The sequence below is a fragment of the Podarcis raffonei genome, chromosome 15 (assembly GCF_027172205.1).
Source record: "Podarcis raffonei isolate rPodRaf1 chromosome 15, rPodRaf1.pri, whole genome shotgun sequence".
Classification (NCBI taxonomy): Eukaryota; Metazoa; Chordata; class Lepidosauria; order Squamata; family Lacertidae; genus Podarcis; species Podarcis raffonei.
In genome coordinates, this window is record NC_070616.1 from 6141790 (window position 1) to 6157327 (window position 15538).

Genomic DNA, 15538 nt, shown 5'->3' on the forward strand with positions numbered 1-15538 from the left:
TCCAGCCCTCCACACTTGGGGCGGCTTCGTTCTGCTTTAACCGGCGCCACTTTCCCCTCCTCCCCTGCAGGGGTTGCTGGATGGACGTGTGGGAGCTGATGTCTCAGGAGTGCAGAGACGAAGTAGTTTTAATCGACTCCAGCTGTCTGTTAGAAACATTAGAAACTTACCTCCGGAAACACAGGTGAGCAAATGGAAAAGTGTGTTTTCTTAGCGTGGCGCTCGAGTCTCTTACCTCTCTGTCCAGCAAAGTTGCTCCAGAGGTGGATTTTTGTTTTTTTTAAAAACGGCTTATATGCATGTGTGAAATCTCGGCCAGTTTCTGAAGCTCCTTAGAGTTCGTGTAACATATTTTTGCGTCAGCGGCTAAGGGGCTTACGGGGCCCTTCCTGGAGGAGCACACTGCTGAGGGAGAGGGGAACGGGGCTCCCAGACGGCTTGAATATTTAGCTTTTGTACAAAGCTTGCACTGAGGTTATACCATGTTGTATCAAGCATTTCCCTGTGGTACCATGTGGTGCAGTGGTTAGAGCATTAAACCGAGACCTGGGAGACCAGGATTCAAATCCCCGCTCAGCCCCAAAGCACTCACTGGGTTACCTCAGGCCTAGCTGTTCATTCTCAGCCTAATTTACCTCACAGGTTTGCTGTGAGGAGAAAATGGGGAGGAAGCGGAAGCATATAGGCCTTGAGCTCTCTGGGGGAAAGGTGGGCTGTAAATGCAATAAACAAATAAATACTACTTCTTGTCATTGTACTTAATGTAAAAAGTCTACAATGTTTTAAAAGGTGAGTTATGCACAAACTGCAAATCAGCTTTAATTGTATAATCCAATTTTTCCCAGTATGTGGTTTGGATCCAGCCTGACAATAGCGGCGGCTTGGAAGCGCCCTAACGATTCTTCTTTTACATCCGGCTCAGTCTGAGACTGGATGAGACCCCTGCTTAAAAGCATGCTGGGTGAAGATGATGAGCAGAATCAGGTCCCTGAAGGACCCAGATGCAGTAAAACAACACACAGGGGGTTGTATCCAACATTAGTCCTGCTCAGATTATACCTATGAAAATTAATGGACATGCCGCAGCTTCACTCTGTTAATTCCAACAGGTTTTGCTCTAATTCAGTTGAATGCAACCCAGATTTTGTGTGTGTCTGTTTTGCTTTAAGTTTTGTTTTGTTTTTTGCAAAAAGGAGGTTTTTGAACTATTAAGTGCTGTATAAATTCTTTCAAAGCAATAGATAAATTGTGTTTGTCGCAGTGAACAAAAAACCAAAATTAAAAAGATGCAGTGGCGCTGTTAATGCAGGTGCAAATTAAAATTTGGGATTATAGAAAGGGAAGAGGAGTGGACTGTTCCACCCCATATTCAAGATGCAGCCACATAGTGCCGGAGGGAGCTCCTGGTTCCTTCTGATTGGCTGCAACTCTGGGCAAAGAGTTCGCCCAGCCCTGTTGCCTTACCTGGACTATCTATTTCTTATTTTCTCACTAAACGAAAAGTTCAGTTAACATAGGCATTAGCAATTAGCTATAAACAATACAATTTGATTTTAATCATGTCTTCTAAAATATTTTGAAGATCGTGCTTTTGAATTTAGATTAAGGGATACTGAAAAACAAAACATTGAGTCGGCTGTAAATAAAATTTGCTCCCCCAGGGTCTATGGTTTAAATACACCCGGTAACAGGATCACTTATATCTCAAAGTTAATAATTCCAGCCCAACGCAGGGCATTTATATTAGCCCGACTGAATGTTTTCCCCTCAGCTTTTGTTAAGGGCAGATATTTATACATCCCTAGAAATGATAGACACCGCGGATGTTATTTGAATGTGCCGGACACTGTAGAACACATTATTTTCTACTGTCTACTGTACAACCAGCTGCATAAATGCGTGTTATCCACCTTTTTGGGTAGTTTAACATCATGGCGCAATGAAAATATCAGATTCTACCTGTCTGATATTAATCTGGAGGTAACTGCAAGGGTGGCTAAGTCTCGGTCAGTAGTATCTCTTGGAGTGGTAAATGGCACGGTTTAGCGGGAAGACAATGAAATGAAAAATTTCTGTTGCTATATATCTTGCCTGGCTGTTTCTTTGTATATATTTCAAAATTTGTGTATATTTTAAGATGGTCTATATCTGTAATGCCTAATAAAGGTTTGGAGAAAGAAAGCTGCTGCCCGTCAGTGTTGACAGTGCTGGCCTAGATGGCTGGACTACGCTGAATCCAGCTTCCTCTGTCCCTGTGTACAAATCCTTCATCCTCCAGTCAGAGGTAGGCCTTTACATACATGACATGTCCTCTTTCCCCTTTCCAAACAGGTTTTGCACCGACTGCAAGAACAAAGTCCTGCGGGCTTACACCATCCTTATCGGCGAGCTGGACTGCAGCAAAGAGAAGGGCTACTGTGCCGCTCTCTACGAGGGGCTGCGCTGCTGTCCCCACGAGCGCCACATCCACGTCTGCTGCGAGACAGACTTCATCGCCCACCTCCTTGGCCGAGCCGAACCCGAGTTCGCAGGAGGGTATGAGTATGTAATTTGCTAGAGTGGGCTATCTAGCACTTTTGCTTCCTTTTGAAACATATTTTTTCCCCTTTTTACTGAATGTATATTTCAGATATATACATGTGGTGTGCGTGCCTCTCTTCCATCTCTCTCTGCTGCGTTGTTGACCCTTTTGCGGGGAGACAAGCTCACCTTCCTCTCGCAAGCACTGCTTCTGAGTTGTGTGTGTGTATTTGCAGTGTCATCTGGGCCCTAACTTGGTGTGTTGACTTGCAGGCAAACCTCTAGCTTTGTTTATTTGCATCTATTTTTAACCAGCCCTTCGCCTTGCGGTCCCAGGGCTGCTTATACACACAGCTCAGCGCAATTAAAACGTGCGCCCTGGCTGTCCGGCCACAGCTAAGCTGGAGTCAAGGTCCTTGTATTAATTTACAAAGCCCTAATCAAGTTGCCTTGCCCAAACTCTTATACCCCAGCTTGATCGTGGAGATCACCTTCAAGAGTGTTGCTGGTCATCCCCCCAAGTTGGAAAGGCTCATCTGACATGGGACACAAAACTGAAACTGTTCATTGCCGCCAGGCTTATGCGGACAACTAGGATAAAATGTTTTCCGCAACAGTCAGCTGGTGGTATTAATTTTTGCATGGTTTTTCTTAGTTGCATTACAATTGTTGCACATCACATGCATGTTTCTAAATGAAACTGCAATACCCCAGTATTCTTATTCTGATCTCCCCACCCCTGAAGGCCTGTGCAAGAAATGTGTACGATGAGCCCAGATGCGCCTTTGGGTAGTTTTTAAGATGGTTGTCTGCTTGCTGACTGACGAAATAGGAGTTTGCTGGATGAGGCCAGTGGCCCATCTAGCCCAGCAACCTGTTTTCACAGCAGCTAACCGGGTGCCCAAATGGGAATCTCAAATGCAGGACCCAAATGCATGTGCCTGCTCCCCTTCTGTGATTTCCATCAACTGGTATTCAAAAGAATTACTGCCTCCAGTTTTACTTAGGAATATTGACATGCTGCACAAAACTAGCTCCAGGGGGGTTATTATTTGTTATGGTATGTATTTTTGTGTTTTTATATTGTAAATAGCCCTGTGGTCTTTGGATGAAGGGCGGTCTAGAAATTTAATAAATAATATTATAGGTCTACGACCGCAGATTCTCTCTCTCAAAATGTCATTGATATCCTATCATACCTCTAGTTCCCTTACATTAAAACAAGTTATATATGTACTAGGGAAACCCCTGCTTTAAAAAGAAAGAAAAAAATGGTGTGGGATGCCTTTCTGTCTTTGTCCCCGCAGCACCTTCCCCCCCACCCTCAAAAAAGGGAAATAGATCTAGCAGAAGGCATTATTTCATCCTCCTCTGATCATTAAGTTGAGCAAGTGAATTCCACATTTCCACCCCCCTCCATGCTTGCTTGCAACTAGGTTGGGAGTGCAAGAAGACAAGTTTTTAAATTACATTTTTTGAGCTAAGGTGCACATGGTTGGGATAGCTTTAGTTGTCAGCTAATGAGTGAGCATGCCTCTCTCAGCTGGTTGCTGGGCAGTTTTCTCTTTGCAAAGTGGCTTCAGCAATTGCGGTTGTGAATTGGTTGCTGTGATTTCCTCCACATGCTGGGTTGCAAGAACAGGAAACCCAAAGTATTCCTAGGCCAAGCAATTTGCTAGCGGGGTTCTCCTCTGCATAGGTGACGGTGCAATGAATGCCATTTTTTATCTGTGTGTGTTTTCTGGCATCTTAACCTGCATGTGGCATAAACTGCATTACAACTAGATGATGCTACTCAAATATCTTTCCGGGCTCCAGTTTATCTCCACTCAGCTGAGTGGCTCTTTGCAAGACCTGGCAGTTGGCTGACCATCGGCGCTTTTGCAGAGTTTTCCAAAGCCTCCACAGATTGGCAGGACTTTAAAATGCTGCACACAGCTCTCTGCAAGCCGTTACGTCGGGCGATTGACAGCTCTGCAGACCTGCACACATGTCAAAAAGTAGCCTGTAGGGGTGGGGGAGATAAAACAGGGATGTGGGGGCTGGTTGACTGCTTAATGGGCGCTGAATTGCACCTTGATGAACAGGTGTACCCACAATTGATTTGCTTGGGCGTAACTCCCAAAGACGGATGCGGGTGGCGCTATGGTTTAAACCACAGAGCCTAGGACTTACCGATAAGAAGGTTGGCGGTTCGAATCCCCGTGACGGGGTGAGCTCCCGTTGCTCGGTCCCTGCTCCTGCCAATCTAGCAGTACAAAAGCATGTCAAAGTGCAAGTAGATAAATAGGTACCGCTCCGGCAGGAAGGTAAACGGCGTTTCTGTGTGCTGCTCTGGTTTGCCAGAAGCGGCTTAGTCATGCTGGCCACATGACCCGGAAGCTGTACGCCGGCTCCCTCGGCCAGTAAAGCGAGATGAGTGCCGCAACCCCAGAGTCGGTCACGACTGGACCTAATGGTCAGGGGTCCCTTTACCTTTACCTTTAACTCCCAAAGACACAAAACATCTGTGGTTGTAGTCTTTGTCTGCAATTCACAGTGCTGTTTGATCTGCACGTTATAAGAATTGAGGCTTTAAGACAAAGACCCTGCCCATTTGGTCTGTGAGGCTGTTTAGGCCAGGCCAGGCCAGGCCCACCCCGCCCTACACCTGATACCATATGATCCTAGATGTAGGGACCCTCAGTCAAAGCCTCATGCACCGGCAGCCACCTGGTTGTAGAGGCTTGCACAGCACTGTGGTGACATATGCGCGAGTCAAAGGTGGCCTGTGGAACAAATCCACATCCCATATCCCTCTTCAGAGGTGCTTCGGAGACGCCGTCCATCACCGCCCCATTTCCATGCCACATCACAGTCGGTTTTTGTTTTAAAGTCTCCGTCATTTTCAAAAGCAGCCTGCCATGTGACTTTGGAGGACCACTTGCTGTTTTGAGAGGCAGACTGAGGCACAGCCCTGCTGGGCACACAAAGCGGATGGTGTAGTCCCCCGGTTCTAAGGCTTGTATCAAGAATGCAAAGGGAGGGCCAGGTCTCTATCTGATGCTTAGAACGAAGGACCCTGCACTATCCGCATACTTGGCTCTTTACAGTTTTAATTCTGATTGGTACAGATGCTTTTTTTTAATGGTTCTCAATATTATTACTATTACACACCCCTAAATCTAGTGCTTTCCCCGCCATCAAAGATCGTAAGCACATCAAAAGAGCCCTTGATCAGACCCAAAGCTTGCTGTTCTCAGAGTGGCCAACCAGTCAGATATCTGCATCACTCCCAGTTCTAATCCAAAATACAGCCATGGCAAAGAAGTCGCTCCCATGTGTGTCTTATGTAGAAAAAAAACCATAGGACTGATTGGACTCTGTGAAATTCATCCCATTGGGAAGGCTCCCACTCCAACTCTACCTATGAGGCCAGCATAGCTCCTGGAACAGATAAGAGAGGAATCAGGACTGCTTTGAGGACATTCCTGTCTTAGACCATGTCAGAATCATAAGTCGGTTCTGAGCATGCTCAGAGCTGTTTCTTTGAAGGCCAGAGCTGGTATTCAGAAGCGTATCGCCTTTGACACTGGAGGTAGGGCACAGCCATCGCGACTAGTAGCCATGAGTTACAAGTATTTAGAGGCAGCTTTTAAAAAGCATTTTGCAACAAGAGCAATATAACTGGCCCCCTGGTAGCTGTCCTGAGGTTTTACACTGGTAAATAAACCTCTGGTCCTTTCCCTGTTCCAAAAATGGCTTCTAAAGCAGACTTGAGTTGCAGGAGATCTGCCCAAGGCTGGCAGATTAGGAGGAAACACCCCCTCCCCTTTTAACAACTCTCGTTAACCCTTTAACCCTCCAGGCGAAGGGAGAGACATGCAAAGACAATCGACATCGCCCAAGAGGAGGTCCTGACTTGCTTGGGGATCCATCTTTACGAACGGCTGCACCGCATCTGGCAGAAGCTGAGGGCGGAGGAGCAGACTTGGCAGATGCTGTTCTACCTTGGCGTTGATGCTTTGCGCAAAAGTTTCGAGGTACTGAGAAAACAGGGTGGATTTTTCCCACTTGCCTGCAACTAAGGTGCTATTGGAGAAGACTGGAGTTCAAAAGTTGAGCGTATAATGTGTGGGGCGGAAAGAGGGAGAGAGAGTGTGTGTGTGTGTGTGTGTGTGTGTGTGTGTTGCTGCATTTTGGGCTGAGAAGATGTCATAATAGTCGCTTTGGGGAAAGAAAGTCTTTTAAACCAAGTCTCCCTTCGGCTCCCAGGCTCATGCAACTGAGCATTTCCTCCTCTCTTTCTTTCCTGCACAGATGGCCGTGGAAAGAGTCCAGGGCATCAGCCGGCTGGAGCAGCTCTGCGAGGAGTTCTCCGAAGAGGAGCGGGTGCGAGAGCTCAAGCAGGAGAAGAAGCGCCAGAAGCGCAAGAACCGGAGAAAAAATAAGTGTGCGTGCGAGATCCCCGCTCCCTTGCAAGGAGTGGAGGAGAAGGAGAGGAGCCAGGAGAAGGTAAGTGCTGGCCTTCTAACTTTGTACGTCCACTGCTTGGGTCCGGAAAGGAATCTGCAACCCATGCCGTTGTTTCAGAAGGGTTATATGAGATCTGAAGGGCACCGCAGCCAGCAACCTGGCTGCTGCATTTTGGACCCCTTGAAGATTCTGAGTCATCTTCAAGGGCAGCCCCACGTAGAGCCCAGTGCAGTAATCCAGCCTGGAATTTACCAGAGCACAGAGTACAGAAGCCAAGTCAGTTCTGCCTAACAGGGGCTGTAGCTAGCGAAGCAGCCATAGCTGGAAAAAGGCGCTCCTAGCCCCCAAGGTCACCTCAGCCTTCAGCAACAGTGTTGGATCTAGAGGGCACCAGGTTGGCAAACACAGCTGTTGCAGCAGATCTGTCTTAACAGACATAGGGATCTCTAATTCTCAAAATGTTTCAAAATATGCTGCTACAGTATATTTTTGTGTTCTGAGATTTATACTGTAGTTTTTCATTTAATATTGCAGTGCTTTGTAATTCTCAGTTTCTTTCTTTGCTGTATTTCATCACTGTTTAGTAAACTGCTTAGAGACTGCCTCTAAATTTCAAGCGGCATATAAATACCTTATAAACAAATAAACCACCAGGCCTGCCTGCGTTGAGAAAAGGAATTCCTCAAATGACATTTTTAATTTGGTTGCACAGGCTTGTCGCTGGTTGAGTCCAGGCCCGTCTCTTGCCCTCTGTCCTTCAGTTGGCCTCCATGTTTTCCCTCTCGTCCTCCAGGAAAACTTCTTGGAAAGTGGTTGCAAAGCCTGCGGCAGCACAGAAGAGAGAGGCAGCTGCATCGAGGTCATTGTGACCAACGAAAACACTTCCTGCACTTGTCCCACTGCTGGCACTTTACTGGGTTCACCCAAAATAAAGAAAGGTATGTTGTTTGAATTTGGTGGGATTCGTCTTGGGGAAAAAACCCCTCAAGCAGTAAAACTTCAGCACTGTTCCTCTTGATCCTCACCTCTGATGCATTTTGAGCTGGTCTGCGCTCTTTAGGGAACCCTTCTACTCTGAAATATGGAAACGAATGTTTTGCAACAATATATGCTTACTAGGGGGACGTGCGTGGCGATGTGGGTTAAACCACAGAGCCTAGTACTTGCCGATCAGAAGGTCGGCGGTTCGAATCCCCGCGACGGGGTGAGCTCCCGTTGCTCGGTCCCTGCTCCTGCCAACCTAGCAGTTCGAAAGCACGTCAAAGTGCAAGTAGATAAATAGGTACCGCTCCGGCAGGAAGGTAAACGGCGTTTCCGTGTGCTGCTCTGGTTCACCAGAAGCGGCTTAGTCATGCTGGCCACATGACCCGGAAGCTGTACGCCGGCTCCCTCGGCCAATAAAGCGAGATGAGCGCCGCAACCCCAGAGTCGGTCACGACTGGACCTAATGGTCAGGTGTCCCTTTACCTTTATGCTTACTAGGGTCTGCTCACCAACCCACCACTCCTTCCCTCACAACTCTCCCTCCACAGCTCACACCAAACCCCCACCACCACCTTCCCTTGCAAGCAAGCCACTCTGAATTGCCTCCCACCCCCCTCCTTTAAATGTCATTCCTCAGCAGCTCACCTGGTCTGTCCAACACCTGCCCCACTTGCTTCCTTGCCCGCCAGCCATTCTGTCATCATGCTGCAGTTAGCACGGCCACCTACTGGCAGACCAGAGAACTACAACATGATACTTACAGAAATAAGAGTACAGTGGTACCTTGGTTCCTGAACGGCTTAGTTGTCGAACAAATCGGCTCCCGAATGCCGCAAAGCTGGAAGTAAGTGTTCTGGTTTGCGAAATTTTTTTTTGGAAGCCGAACATCCAATGCAGCTTCCACTTGAGTGCAGGAAGCTCCTGCAGCCAATCGGAAGCCGCACCTTGGTTTTCGAACGGTTTTGGGTGTCGAACGGACTCCTGGAATGGATTAAGATTGAGAACCAAAGTACCACTGTATATACAAAGTGAACTGAAAACACTCTGTGTGTTGTATTCTACCTCCAGCACATGCCCTTTGAAACACCTCATTTAAAGTACCATAGTCATTTATATAGTTTGCAACAGATCCATTCCTTGATCCAGACCAGGATTCGAAAATGCTGTTGGAATAATAATAATAATAATAGATTATTATTATTATTATTACTATTACTAGTAGTAGTATTCTCTTGTACCCCACCCCTCTGTCTGGGTTGCCCCAGCCATTCCAGGCAGCTTCCAACTGTGTATAAAGGAACACACCAAAACATCAAAAGTTTCCGAAACAGGGCTTCCTTCAGATGTCTGCAATATGAGGGATTAGCTCTACTAAAATATAGGAGGGCATGATATTTTCAAAAGTGTAGTATTTTTCTTCAGAACTATTGTTCTTACTGGTATACAGATGTAAAAAAATAAAACAATATCCACAGAATACTCTCAGCCTGGATGCTACACAATGTGTTTTCGCTCTGCTGAGCAATCCCCTTTTTTCCTTCCTCTCTCTGTTCCTCCCTTCTAGGTTTATCTGCACATTGCAATGGCAGCGATTGTGGCTACTCCTCCAGCATGGAGGGCAGCGAAACGGGGTCGCGGGAGGGCTCGGACATCGCTTGCACCGAAGGGATTTGCAACCATGACGAAAACGGTAGGTCTGGTGCAAAACGGCATGGGGCAGGGGGGTAGGATACACCTGCAGCCCCCCCCCCCCCCGAGGCCATGAGACTCCCATCAGCCCTGGCTGGGCAGGGACCAGAGGCAAAAGCAAGCAGAGCAATGCATGTAAATTTTGTAGAGTAGCTTCCCTCCCCCTCTTTCTTTTTTCCTTCTGTGATGGAACTCCTACTTGGGGACTTCCCTGGCTTTTTCTGGCCCACGTAGGACCACTTTGGATAGTTAGCCTTGGTGAAGACTTGATGTTTTCATCCCCAAAAAGTTTCTGAGTTTCTGCTGAAATGAGGCTGCATTTCAATGTTGTATTTTAATCCTATTTTTTAAGTTGTATTTCAATCAATTGTTTTATATTTGGTGTTAGCCGCCCTGAGCCCGGTCTTGGCTGGGGAGGGCGGGGTATAAATAAAATGTATTTATTATTCTACACACATGCACACACCCCTCTCGACCATCCAGGTAAGCCAAGAGGACAGGCAAGCATTGAATGAGGGTGCAGAGTAGGGCCTGTGTGTCTCCTAGGAACAGCCCCGTGGGCCAGAGAGAAAGCGATCTGGAGGGTTGTGCTTGGCCCAGGGTTTCTTTTTCATTAAAGTGGACCACCTTCTGCCTGGCAGGTGATGACCCCTGCCTCCATCGCTGCGAGGACAAGGAGGAGGACGGGGACAGCTGTGTGGAGTGCTGGGCAAATTCGGAAGACAACAACATGAAAGGCAAGAGCAAGAAGAAGAAAAAGAAAAGCAAGAAGGGCGAGGCCGAACATGTAAGTCTGAGGTTTTCTGCAGCCCGATGTCATCTAGGGGAAGCCAAACCAAATCCAATGAATGCATTTTCATTTTGTCACATTTTTGTCCCGCTTTCCCTCCAAGGAGCTCAAGGTGACATACGTCCTTCTCCCCCACCCCATTTAATTCCCATCACAACCCTGCGAGGTGCAGGTTAGGCTGAAAATGAGCAACCTGCCCAAGGTCACCAGCAAGCTTCATGCCATAACCAGGTTGCCCTTCCCCTCCCCGGCTCCTGCCCCATTTCGGTGAGTGGCAGCAGAGCCGCTGCCAGGAGGGTGACTCCATGCGCATCGCCAGTTGCTCCTAATTTGGGTGCAGGTATAAATGAGTAAGGGACGCGGGTGGCACTGTGGCTTAAACCACAGAGCCTAGGACTTGCCAGTCAGAAGGTTGGCGGTTCGAATCCCCGCAATGGGGTGAGCTCCCGTTGCTCGATCCCTGCTCCTGCCAACCTAGCAGTTCAAAAGCACATCAAAGTGCAAGTAGATAAATAGGTACTGCTCCGGCAGGAAGGTAAACGGTGTTTCCGTGCGCTGCTCTGGTTTGCCAGAAGCGGCTTAGTCATGCTGGCCACATGACCCAGAAGCTTTACGCTGGCTCCCTCGGCCAATAAAGCGAGATGAGCACCGCAACCCCAGAGTCGTCCGCAACTGGACCTAATGGTCAGGAGTCCCTTTACCTTTACCTATAAATGAGTAACCCTCCCTTCCTTCCCTGGACACGGGTTTCCGGCTTCAGATCCAAAAGCTGAGCAACTGCGCCATAGACCCGAGTAGTCACGAGAGCTCCGGCAATGCCACGCACACGGAGTTCCACCGGGACAAGACCAAAGACCCGCACAGCGACACCTGCTGTCGCGCAGAGAAGGGCGGGCAGCCATGGTTGGAGCACAGGAAAACGGCGCTGTCGTGCGCAGAACTTCCAGATGCAGCCTCCGCTCCAGACTCTGGGAAAGGTGCCAAGAGCTTGGTGGAACTCCTCGTAAGTAGCCGGAGAGGCTTCCTTTTCTGGGTGGATGGTGGTGCCGAGAGGGCTGCGTTGGTTTGCCTCTTAGCTGCCGAGCCGTCCTCAAAACTTTGGCTGCTGAAGTGTTGAGCCTTAAGCAACTTGGGCTAACTAAAATGCCATGGGGTGGGAGATGTCCAGCCCGGGGGCCGAATGCAGCCCGTCAGGCCTCCCCAGTTGGCCCACCAGGCTGTTTTGCGAGAACCTCACCCTTACCTGACGATCTCCAAGTGAGCTTCCGGTTGTTCTTTGGTGAAGCAAAGCACACTCCCATTGCCCATGGACCAGCGGTTTAGACCGTGGCGAGTTTCCTAGGCCCAGCCACCAGTTCCTCAAATATCGGCTCTGCATTTTGAATAAGAACATACGACAAGCCTGCCGGTTCAGGCCAGTGGCCCATCTAGTTCCAGCATCCTGTCCTCACAGTGGCCAAGCTGATGGCCAGTCGCTATCGATAGCCCTCTCCTTCTCCATGAATTTGTCCCATCTTCTTTTGAAGCCACCCAAGTTGGTAGCTATCACTATGCGCTGCTTGAGAAACGATTTTATCTGTCCTAAGCCTTCCAACATTCACCTGAAGAAGGTGGTGGGGCTTTCCTTCTCTGGGGGTTTCTAACCAGAGGTCAGGTGGCAATCTGCCAGGAATTCTGTAGATACGATTCCTGCATTGGATCAGATTACCCTGGGGGAATCCCTTCCGACTCTACCTTTCTGTTAACTTTTAGCGGGTCCACTCTGAATAGGACTAACATAGAATGCCACCTGTTAAGTTTAAGAAACGGGCAGAAAGTAGGGTTGAGACCAGCATCGGGGTGCCCGGCGTGTCCTTTTTTTCACCTTCCCTCCGCCGCCTCTTCTCATTTGCAGGATGAATCCGAATGCACTTCCGACGAGGAAATCTTCATCTCGCAAGACGAGATCCAGTCGTTCATGGCGAACAACAAGTCTTTCTACAGCAATAGAGAGCAGTACCGCCAGCACCTGAAGGAGAAATTTAACAAATACTGCCGCTTGAACGATCACAGGAGGCCGGTTTGTAGCGGCTGGCTGACGACAGCCGGAGCGAACTAAACCCAATAAAATTAGCTCTGTCTTTCAATGAAATCTTTCGAGACGACTACTGCGCCTTTTCTGTCTTCGAAAACAAAACACTTTCTTTAGCAACTAAACAAAAATCTTACCTTTAAAAAATCAATGTGGCTTTCTGTTTCCTTTCGTTCTTTTTCTCTCTCTGATGCCCCCACTCCTGTGCAGGAGGCTGGTGGAGGTGATAACTTTTAATTTTGGGTTTCTTCCCCCTCCCACCCCTCCTGGCACCCTGTTTCAGGCTTGGATCTTTAGTTTTGGCTAGATTGAGGCAAGCCCTTAGACCTTCATAATTTAAGCCATTTCTGTCTCTCTGTCTTTCTCTTTCTCTGTCTTTTCATTCAATGTTTCTCTTAACTGTGACACTTAACAAACAGACAAAAAAAAAGCAACTTAGTGGCAAAAGTAATGTTGTACTTATAATTCTGTACAGAAATGACAATGAACTCAATATAAAGATTTTACAAAGTAGACATCCATTTGCAAAAAGAGGAAAAAAATGTTCTGGATGTAATATGTTGAAGCGCAATGTGCAAAATTTAAAAATAAAGAATATTTATTAATATGCATAGTAAAATCAAACAAAAAAAGGTGTGCATGTTTCTACTCCTTGCGGTGAAAGAGTGCTGAAATGTCTCCAGAGCCAGGCATGTTTTCCCTATGTTAGAAGAGGGCTGGGAAATCTGTAGCTGTCCAGTTGGTGCTGGACTATAACTCCCACCATTCCTCTCTGCTGGCTGGTGGGGCTGATGGGAGTTGGAGTCCAACAGCATCTGGAGTGCCACTGGTTAATCACCCCTACCTTGGGACTACTATTTGTAGTTGATTTTTTGTTTATATCCTGCTCTTAGAGCAGCTCACAACCATTCACTTCTAAGCCCCCCCCCCAATCTGCACAACACAGTCATGGCTCCCCCCTGAGAATCCTGGGAACTGTAGTTTCATACAGGTGCTGAGAGTTGTTAGGGCCCCTATTTCCCTTGCAGAACTACAATTCCCAGAGTTCCCTGGGAAGGATTGACTATTAAACCACTCTTGAATATTGCAGCTCTGTGAGGGTCTCCTAACAACTCCCAGAACCCTTAGCAAACTACAGCTCCCAGGATTCTCTGGGGGAAGCTATGGCTGCTTAAAGGGGCATGGTACTGCTTTGAATATAGAGCGCAGATGGCAGCATATTGTGAACCCATTGGATGCCAAGCGGGGCAAAGACATAGAGAAGAGGCCAGATGTGATACAAGACAATACACTACCAAACCTTCATTCCACAAGAGGGTAGCGAAGGCGATTAGGCAAATTCACGGAGGATAAAGCTACTAATGGCTGCATCCTACTTCCAGTATCGGCTCTGAATACTAGGGGAACCGGAGAGGGAGAGAGCCTTGTATGATGTCTTGAGCTCCTTGGAAAGAAAGGTGAGAAAAATTTGAAGTAACTGAAAACAAATCTATTGTATAACGTGCTTGCTGGAATTGCCGTGGCCCAGGTGGGAGGCCATCAAAACTGGCTCATGTATTTAAACACCAACTTTGGACAAGCCGTACACAAGAGTGTCTTGGGTTGACAGTTCTCTTGACTTAAGGGTTTTGGGGTTTTTGCTGCTTTTTAATATATTGTCAGTCCAACTGTACCCCAGTGGTGGAGCATCTACTCTGCATGAATGAAAGTCCAAGATCTCAGGCATCTCCCGGTAGGGCTGGCAAAGATCACAGTCACGCTTACCAGTTCATGGGAACATTGTGGAGCTAGCTAAGACCACTGCTCTGACGAAACCTCTTTCTATCCATGGTATGCTATCGATCTTCTGAACTAGTGAGGCTCCCACAATCCCTGACCGTTCCCCTGGTGATTTGCAGCGTCCCGTGGCACGAACCGAACCACCACTCTGAACATGTTTGCACGGTTGCAAAACGGGTGCTTTTCCGATGGAGTTGCTGAAGACATCAAGCGAAGAGCTGTCTGCATTTCACGTAAGCAGTGAGTTGAGTGGCCCTTTCAGCAGAAAAATGGGCAGCTTCGTCTGGAATGGCAGGTGATGAAGCCAGTATTGGATTTATCGTGATAGGACTTCGGGATGTTGGAAGTCTTTAGGTGAATAAATTCCCTTCTACACACACCCTTCTCCGCCTCTGAAAAGGTTTTGACACACCTGCTATAAAAGACACACAAGAAAAGCTGCACCTCTAAAGTCATCAGGATTTGTGCCCCCCCAAAAGAGAAGGGGGGCCTTGTTTGCAAAAGAAAAGAAAAAAACCCACCAATCCCTGTATTTTAAAAAGAGGGCAACCTGCCTTCCCCACTCCAAGAAACACATACCCCAGTCTAATGTCTAATAAGGCGTGCACACATGTTCCAGAGCCACAGGCTGTTAAACTAATGGGGACTGCTCCTGTTGGACAGATGCACTGCAACAATTTGTTGCAAGTCTCATTTCCTTTAAGTGCAAATCTCCATGTGAGCTTTTACCACAAATACTTTTATTGAAAAAGTGCATAAACCTCATTTCAAACAAACTGCTTCTCAAAAGCAAGAATGCACACTGCAGTATAATTTAAAACCCCTGGTTAAAAACGGCCTTTTCATTATGTTTAAATCAGTACAATGCACTATGAAGAAAGCAGAGTGAATTAATATGACCATATAGACCAAAACCCCAGTAACAGCCACTGGCTACCCATTTAAAAGCAGCCTTAAAGAGGGAGGTCTTTAAGGACCATTTAAAGGCGTCCATGGACCATTTAACAAACTGAAGGACATCGTCCTCTTTCTACGCTCCTCTTGATGGAAACATGCAGATGGGGACAGATATACCCCTGCTTTAAGCCATTTACATACGATCTTCCCTCTTCAGCGACGAAATGTCTGATTACCGGAACGACATTTGAGTACATCACAAGTGGACTCTTTGTTACTGCATTTGGAATTGTTGAAGATGAAACCTATTGTGAAAAGAAACGACTTTTGCCATTTTTATGGAAGTTTATTGT

The 15538-nt window shown here is 47.4% G+C and overlaps 1 protein-coding gene across 5 annotated transcripts in view; it reads left to right on the forward strand.

The window, feature by feature from the left end:
* Positions 1–12569, forward strand: part of GGNBP2 (gametogenetin binding protein 2) — a 30925-nt gene extending 18356 nt beyond the window's left edge. For 3 of the 5 annotated variants that reach the window (XM_053367663.1, XM_053367666.1, XM_053367665.1), the window contains 9 exons: positions 71–184; positions 2332–2541; positions 6368–6542; positions 6820–7014; positions 7769–7913; positions 9524–9649; positions 10290–10435; positions 11199–11441; positions 12333–12569. In XM_053367663.1, coding sequence (XP_053223638.1) covers positions 71–184; positions 2332–2541; positions 6368–6542; positions 6820–7014; positions 7769–7913; positions 9524–9649; positions 10290–10435; positions 11199–11441; positions 12333–12536 — 1558 coding nt within the window. In that variant the 3' untranslated portion in view covers positions 12537–12569. The remainder of the gene's footprint in view (positions 1–70; positions 185–2331; positions 2542–6367; positions 6543–6819; positions 7015–7768; positions 7914–9523; positions 9650–10289; positions 10436–11198; positions 11442–12332) is intronic. The other 2 variants (XM_053367664.1, XM_053367667.1) reach the window with 1 other exon arrangement.
* Positions 12570–15538: the final 2969 nt, after the last annotated feature.